Consider the following 8,748-nt stretch of genomic DNA (forward strand, 5'->3'; position numbering starts at 1 on the left):
CTTCCTAGTTGGGTATCTGTGGGCAAATTAAGTAACCTCGCTGTGTCTCAAATTTCCACTTACTGAAAGGAACGACCTCTGCAGTGTGGTTAAGAGGACTAATTAATATATGCTTAAAAAAACAAGTGACAAGTAGTTCTACGAGCTTGCCGTAATCACAGAAACCTTAACAGGACCAGATACTGTACCATCAGGAATGTCATCACAACGAAATTTTGGTTAAAACTATGTTTTTTAGGAGAGCTGAAAGTCAACAAATCCAATAGCTTGTCGTCCAGCTGCACTGTGCTCTCTACAGTCCTCAGCACCGATCCCTAGTGACCACTATGTTTACGGCTCCTCTGACAACGCGGACTCCCAGTTCTCTGCTCTCTGACCACACCTCCTCCTCCTCTTCTGTGGCAGACACCTAAAGTCAGGCATTCCTTCCGCTCAGCTCACACATTTTTTCTCATCTTGTCCACTCTCAAAGCTTCAATTAAGATCTCTATGTAGATGACCCCATGACCTCTCAGTCACACTCAGAAAATATTTCAAGCTGTATTTATCCAAAATAGGTATTTATCTTAGATGATGCAGACAGCATCAACTTCTCTCTTTCATAGCATTTTTTCTTTTCCCCTCCAAGTCTTACACATCTCACCAGTCCTCAGCTTCCTCTTCCTTTGCCCAACTCTTAAAACTACTTGTTTGCTAAGGTTATTTCTTTGGTCTTTCTGTTCTGTCTCACTGGTTCTTAACCTCTCTGGGATAATGAACCCTTTGAAAATCTACTGAATGCTATGGATTGTTTACTAAAAAGATAAACAAGCAGAATATATGCATGCAACTTCACCTAACCAATTATCTCAAATAAGAATCTGTGTTTATCCACACCAGACTACCACTTACACAAATTTTCATCTCCAGATTCGATGTCCCTCTTATTTTCAGGATGCCTTCTTCTAGATACAGCCTAAAGGGCCAACCAGCATCATAAATTTAACAAGTCCAAACCAGAACTCACTATATCTCCTTAACAAATCTCCTCTGCCTACAGTATTCCTTCTCTAATAATGGCACCACCATGCCCCCACACTAGAAGCCTTATAATTAACAACCTTGCCCATACTTCATGAACATGTCCTGTCTCAATCTCTCCCAAATACAAATCGCACCTCTTCAGCCTCCTACCCTGTAAGACCTCATCATCCTTTGCTTCATCCCATATCTGCCATGATGAAAAGTCCACCACTCCTCTGACAAGAGCCCATTACTGACTCTAACATCTCCATCTTCCACTGCCACTGCATCACTTCACCTCCAGAAGGTCATATAGCCTGATTCCCCACCTCAGTCTTTTCCTGTCATTTTCACCAGTGTTGATCTAGAGTCTCCCAAAATTTCAAAACTAATCATGTCCTGTCTGTTTTCAAAAACACTGATGCTTCTCTGTTGCACAAATATAAAATCAAACTCCATTCTGCCTACAGAGTCCTCCACAATTTGCCACCTAAATACTTCTTCAGGATTGGATTCCACAGCTTAGATTGTCACTTGGACCTATTATCTTTCTATCAAAATCACACCCACTCAGAAAGGCTCAATTCAGACTCCACTCTTTATATTCTTTACATACTGATTAGGAAAGGGCTTTGCACAGAAAAGGCAAAATTCCTAATGAACAGATTAGAAAATGAAAAAAAAAAGTCTTCTTTAAAATCTTTAAGTCCTTCTGGAAACATTAAGCTTTTAAAAATTTCAGTTATTCAAATATTAATATTTCAATCAAGAAATCTTTCATAAGCCCAGCACTGTTAACCAATATTTACTAAATACTAATAACACACAATGTAGATTAAATTCTTGTATTAAATATCATCAACCCGAAGATAAAAAGCTATAATCCGGACTCAGTTTTCTAATTCCAATAATATTTGTACTTGGCTCTTACTTAAGAAAGGAAAATTACAGTAAGAGAACTTGGCATTTCACCTAATAGAGACTTAAGTCACAGAAGTCGACAGCCATGATAGAAAGTTACCAGATCTAAATCATCCTCAGGGTAGGAAAAATTCTTACCAGATTTCAAAAACAAAAAAAACAAAAAACACTTTCAACTGAGATGTCATAAAACTATAAAGATTGTTTTCAGTACACATTTAGGTGTTAATTTTTTCTAAGGGCCCAAGGACGCAACGGGCAATTCCGAGCCTCTCACAATGAGCCTGGTGACTGGCACACTTACCTGCAGGTGCACAGCAATCAGACCTACGCCAGAGAAGCAATGCTGCGGGCAGGACCATCTCTCTGTCACATTCTAGGACTTTATTTCTTTCAGACCTGACCTAATTTAATTTCTCTTGTGGCTCCTAAGCCTCTGAGTTCATGTGAATCTTCACAGCTGTATACTGTGAAGCACTTTGTTCCTGAAGAGAATGAAAATATTCAGGTCTTTTTTTTTCTTTAAAGAATTTTTACTAGTTTTTGTACCTAGGTAGCATTCTTGGTTAAACATTCCCTCTATGCATTTCTAAAATTATGACCATTCATATTTGAGTATGTTTCTGAAATAAATTTGCTTGTAAGAGTAAAATCCGCTAAAATTCCAAAATTACTAATAACACTAATTAATAAAAGCAGGGAGTAATGAAAAGAGCTCCAGCAACTGAAACAGGATCTCAGTCTACAATCTCAAGTCTGACTCTTTAGTTGTATGACCTTAGGAACTGGCTTCACCTTGAAATATTTTCTCATTTGAAAGAGAGATATCACCACCCTTCCTTCCCTGCAGGTGGCTATTCAGGTAACATGAGATAACGTACCTAGCACAGTACTTGACAGTGTTCATAGTTTGCTTTCTTCATTCAACACAAAAGACATGAAGGTTTATGTGTAAGGGAACCTACACTTCCGCAAGTCTTCATCAGCACAAAATATGACAGGTAATTGGTTTTAATTAAAAAACAACACCGTCACCCCCATTCCACAAATGCTTCTGAGGGATCTGGAGCCAGACGAGCGAGCCTGCTTGTGATTCTGCAAGAACTCCATCAGGGCTGCACACATACTGACCCCTGAAACACGAACAGGAAAAGTCCACAGTCATTGTGCTAAAACGTCTGGATGCCTTTATGCTAGTACGAGAGCTCACACGGGATAAAAGGGAAAAAAATCAAATAAAGTCCAACTCCAAATGACTCCTTACTAACGTCAAGAGAGCAAGACTGACTTATCCATCCTGAAACGCGAACAGTACGACACCAAAATCCACTTAAAAACTTCAAGATTGAAACATTCCACACCAACAAGGGTGCTGCTTCACGTTATTTAGAAAGCCTGCGCAAGAGAGCAGCACAGGCACCAAGGAAGGTGCTAAACCAAAGCTGGCCGCGGAAAACGCAGGCGAGAAGGGCAAACAAGACGATGACTTCGGGGTTGTGCACACACGCCGGACGAACGGCTTTCCAGACCGCGGCCGCCGCGAGCATCTGAAGTAACTCGCGGCTCCACAGGCGGACGTCAAGGGAAGGCCGCGAGGCCAGCACTCTGGAGCGGGGGGCTCGTTCCCGTCCCGGGGGTCCCGGGGTCCCGGGGTCCCGGCCTCCGCCCCGCGCCCCTTCCCGCGCCGCGAGCAACGCCCTGGCCCCGCCCGAGGCCCCCGGCGCGCGGACGGCGGGGCAGCCCGGCTGGGGTCTGGGCGGGGGGCGGAGGCCGAGGCCGCGGCCGCGCGGCCGGGCGCGGCTGGCCCGCGGCGCAGACACTCACCACACCATGCCGTAGGCGCCCTCGCCGATATATGAGAGGTTGGTGTAGCGCGGCCCCACGTCGAACACCTGCCCGCGGACCATCTCCGGGCCCGCGCCCGCTGCCGCCGCCGCCATGTTGGCTGCCGGGCCGCCGCCGCCGCCGCGCTGGGCTCGACGCTCCGCGGCCGCCGCTCGGCCCACGCCGCGCCTCCCGGGGGACCGCGCCGCCGCAGCCGCCGCCGCTGGCCGGAGGGAGCAGGGAGGGCGCCGCTCGGGAGAGCCGCAGAGGGCCGACCACTCGGACCGACTGCTGCCTGCCTGCCTGACTGACGGGCGGGCCGGCAGGCGGAGGGAGGGGAGCGCGCCGAGGAGGGCGTCGGGGCGGGGCCGGGAAGCGTGCGCGCGGATTGGCTGGCGCGGCCCAGGGGCGGGGTTGCGCGGGCCGGCGGAAGAGGCGCGCTCAGGGCGGAGCCCCGCGGCGGCGGCGGCGGCGGCGGCGGCGGAGGAGGAGGAGGCGGCGCGGTCACGTGCGCTCAGGAGGCGGCTGCGCGGGAGGCGGCCCAGCAGACGCAGAAGGACGCGAGGCGTCGGGATGGGGCCCGCCGGCCGAGCCAAGGGACTGCCCGCCCGGCAAAGGGCGCGGAGTGGATCCTGCCTGAGTCAGGGCGCCACCCGGACGACCGCCGCAGCCCACCGCGGGCCCGGGCCAAAACCCGAACAGAAATCGGAAGGGAGACCGAGGCCGAGAAAGACATTTGCATCCTGAGAAAGTGTGAAACCCAGAGGTGGAGGCCGAGAGGCCATGACGGGACCTGCTGATCAGAGGCACGTTCAGCAAGTGTTGCCCTGTTCTGGGCGTCCACCCTCCTAGAAGTTACGTCCAGATGATGGATGGATGGATGGATGGGGAGAGAGGGAGGAAAGGAGACTCCTCGAGTTGTGATAAGTGCTATGAAGAAATATACAGCGAGTAAGGGGTTCGAGAGTAGTGGATTGAGACACTAAGAGTCAGAGACTGAGACCCAGGCTGGTACAGATGGACAGAATCTTAGACACAGGACATACTGAAATAGAAACACAAAGATAGAAACTAAGAACCAGACCATCAAGACCTAGAGAAAATGACACAAACACACTGATACTCAGAACTAGTCACAAACACTGGAGGCTGAAAAATACACGTCGGAATCCTGAAGCAGGTAAATGACACAAACATTTAAGAGAGAAAATGATCCAGCCTCTGCTTCTGAACCAGTACCCGTGCCGTCTTTGGAGGGGGAGGAAGGGTGGAAGACCCTGCATCTGATTGTCCAACACTGATCTCAAAACCCTGGACTTCCAGACATTAACATAACTAGTCAGTCTCAACGGTGAATAGGCAAATATTAGAAAGAAAAAAAAAAAAAACCTCTGGGAAAAAATATGTGGCACATGAGAAAAGAAAGTGCTAGAGCCAAAAAAGACTCCTTTGAAATATATTTAGTCCATGAAGCAGAACCCAGTTTTAGAAAACACATAATTCTTATTATTCTCAATTAAAAGATGACAGTGCATCTTTTAAAAAAAAAATGGGGGAGGGGAGTAATTAGGTTCATTTATTTTAACAGAGGTACTGGGAATTGAACCCAGGGCCTCTAGCAGGCTAAGCATGCAGTGTACCCTCCCCCACTCAGGACACTTCATCTTGTAAGGAACAGGCCAAGGTAAATGAAGAGTTCTCTGAAATTAAAACCACAATAGCCAAGGTAAAAGCGATGGACGAATCAGTAAAAAGCAGACCTAACAACACAGAAGAGCAAGTCAGCAGCATAGAAGATAACTGTAAGTCAAAGTGATGAAATTAAGAGAGAAAAAGATGTACGGGAGGAGAACACTGGAGGGGCAAACTCTAGGCACCCCCCAGAGAAGACAGAGCACACCAGTCAGAGGCAATAACACAGTGAAAGAAAATTTGCCTTAGGTCTAAAAAGAAGAGGAGGTAGGAAATTGAGTTCTCTGAATCCAGAAAAATAAATAAGCAGAAACCAACTCCAAGACATAATCTGGAAAAATTCTTAAATTTCAGGGATAAAAAACAAACATGGTATCCAATTAATAGGGGGGAGGTTATTTCTTTAAAAAGCTAAAGAAGTAGTTTTTTTCAGAGTCTGCCTCTATAATAATTAAATGCCAAAGGAAAATGGAGCAAGATTGGCAGCACTCTGAAAGGGTTGATTGTAAGCATCCTTGGATGGTTTAATTCCCTCCAGTGCCTCAGTAACTCCCAGGTCCTTGATCATCATTCAGAATCTCTGGTCAGCTTGTCCACCTGCACAGCTCCACATGACTTCCTGCAGGTGTTTCAACTCTGCATGAGCAAACTGGCTGTGGTTAACTGCAGGAGATCTGTGCTCAGACTGCCAGAGAGTTTGAATCTTGGCTGCTCCACTAACTGCCTGTATGACCTTGGCCTCAGTTTCCTCACTCTTAAAGAGTACAATAGTACCTACCTCCCTATTGTACAGAATAAATAAGACATCATGCAAAGGACCTGGCACATAGCAAGTACCCAATCAATGTTATCTGTTATTTTTATCTACCCCACCCAAACCTGTTCCTCATCTCCTATTTGTGGATTGCATCACCACCAAGATATTCAAGCTGGAAGTTTGGGTATGAGCCTTAACTCATTTTACTTAGCTCCCAATCCCTCCCCTTTACTTCCAACCCATCACAACCTCCTATACATTTGATTTCTTTAATATTTCTGAAATTGTCACTACTCAAAATGTAGTCTCCAGACCAGTTGCATCAGGGTTATGGGGGAGTTTGTTAGGAATGCAGTGTCTCAAGCCCCATCCCAGACCTGCTGAATCAGGATCTACATTTTAACAAGATCCCCAGAGGTTCATATGCATGTTAACCTTTGAAAAGCACCGTTTCATTTAATTGAGGTAGAATTCACGTAAGACATTACATTGGTTCCACGTGTCCAACATAATGATTTGATATGTCTATATAGAGAATTGATCACCACAATAGGTCTAGTTAATATCTGTCACCTTACATAGTTACTGAATTTTTTTTGCTTGAAGTATGGTCAGTTACAATGTGTCAATTTCTGGTGTACAGCATAGTGTCCCAGTCATGCATATACATACATATTTTCATTTTCTTGTTCTTTTCATTGAAGGTTAGATGCAAGATATTGAATACAGTTCCCTGTGCTATACAAATGAAATCTGTTTTTATATATAGTGGTTAATATTTTCAAATCTCAAACACCCAAATTTATCCCTTCCCACCACCTTTCCCCCAGTAACCATAAGATTGTTTACTTTGTCTGCGAGTCTGTTTCTGTTTTGTAGTTGAGTTCATTAGTGCCCTCTTCATTTTTTTTTAGATTTCACCTGAGTGATACCACATGTTACCAAATTTTTAAAAGCGCTGTCTTAAACATCCACTCCACCCCACTGCCTTCCCACTGCCTGAAACCTGCTGTCAGCTCTCACCAGGCTCACCCGCTACCTTAACCCTCCGGCTGCCAGTGTTGCCCATTGCCCATTGCTTCTCCTTGTACCCAGATCAATGACTTTGACCCTGTCACTCCCGTTCCACCCCCAACCCCACCTAATCTGCCCTCCTCTTCTTCCACACTCCAGCCAGACTAGAGGGCTCTCAGTTCTATCTTGTCTTTCAGCCTTACCCCATTCCTCGCTCTCTCCCTGTCACATGGTCTCTCTTCATTCTTCTAGCATTTGTGGACATTTTAAAGTCTCCATACTGTCATGACATGATACATCTGGCCACTGACTTTCTCCAGAAAACTGCTCTTGCCCATTTCCATGGGCACTGAGCAACCTTCGGATTAGACTGTGGCTTCATTTGCAGTTTCAACAGGAAAAGTGCACTGACTAGATAACAGCCCTGTTCCCATCCTTTGGTGATTACTGTTCATTCCAAGATGAGGCTTAGACAGACATCAGCCTCTGCTGAGTCAGGCTGGCAGGAGCCAGACCCACAGGGGACAAGCACCTAGCTGCACTGACAACCACACGTTTCTAGAAGCACAAAGCTGAGAAGCTGAGGACAAGGCTCTGGACCACTGTCAGTCCATCCTGAGCCACAGTCTAAGCCTAAGAGCCAGCTTAGATGGCCAGCTGGCCACCTGGATATCTTCCTTATTGTCTCTCTAGAGTGGTGACAGTTGGTTCACAGATCTGTAGAATCTTAGAAAACAATGGACATCTGGTGTTTTTTGCCTGCCCAGCCTTGACCCCCTCCTCCTTTCAGCAGCAACAGTCCAGTTTTTCTTTGGTGAACTGTCCCTTCTGCATGCTTATGTGGTTTGGAGGGCTGGCCCCAGCCCCAAGTCAAGAGGCAGCACGTGACCCAGGGCTCCCCAATCAGAGTCACAGACGTTGATTCCAAGGACGGGCAGAGACCTGACCCCAGCCAGTGACATTCAGCCCAGACTCTTGCAGAAACAATTAGGGAAGGACTGCTCCCTGCCTGCCGGGGTGCTAGGTGGTGAGTATGAGTCTGGGGCCAAACATGTCATGGTGTGAGACTCACCCTCTGAGACCAAAGAGCAGACGAGGAAGGCAGAGTCCAGAAATGGAGACCATTTCCCAGTGACACTCTTTGAGATGCTATCCTGCTGAGTCTAGACTTTTCAGGTTCATGAAACAATATATTCTTTTTTCTAACTGAAGTCAATTTGATGTAGGCTTCTGTCACTTGAAACCACAAGAGTTTCTGACTAATACACTACCCCACTAACTCCCTTTTCTGCCAAAATTGCTCAGAATCATACAATTAATCACCAGGACGTGAATCAGAAACTCATGAATGATGAAATGAGAGAAAAGAGCTGGCAGTGAGCCTTGAAACTAGCTAAAGATAGAGAGATAGCTGGATAAGAACACCAGTCAGTAGAGACTGTTTGATGCTGATAAGCTGAAATAATTGTTGTTGCCATGGTAACAAACAAAATGCAAAAGGAAGAAATTGAGAAAGAGGATTTTTTTTAAATAGGGGT

General features: G+C 46.4%; 1 protein-coding gene across 1 annotated transcript in view; it reads right to left on the reverse strand.

The window, feature by feature from the left end:
- MAPK1 (mitogen-activated protein kinase 1) overlaps positions 1–4,075 on the reverse strand; it is a 71,522-nt gene extending 67,447 nt beyond the window's left edge. Inside the window, exon 1 of the mRNA XM_032471841.1 lies at positions 3,748–4,075. Within this exon, the coding sequence (XP_032327732.1) occupies positions 3,748–3,863 (116 nt within the window). The 5' untranslated portion in view covers positions 3,864–4,075. The remainder of the gene's footprint in view (positions 1–3,747) is intronic.
- Positions 4,076–8,748: the final 4,673 nt, after the last annotated feature.

This window comes from Camelus ferus, chromosome 32 (assembly GCF_009834535.1).
Source record: "Camelus ferus isolate YT-003-E chromosome 32, BCGSAC_Cfer_1.0, whole genome shotgun sequence".
Lineage (NCBI taxonomy): Eukaryota > Metazoa > Chordata > Mammalia > Artiodactyla > Camelidae > Camelus > Camelus ferus.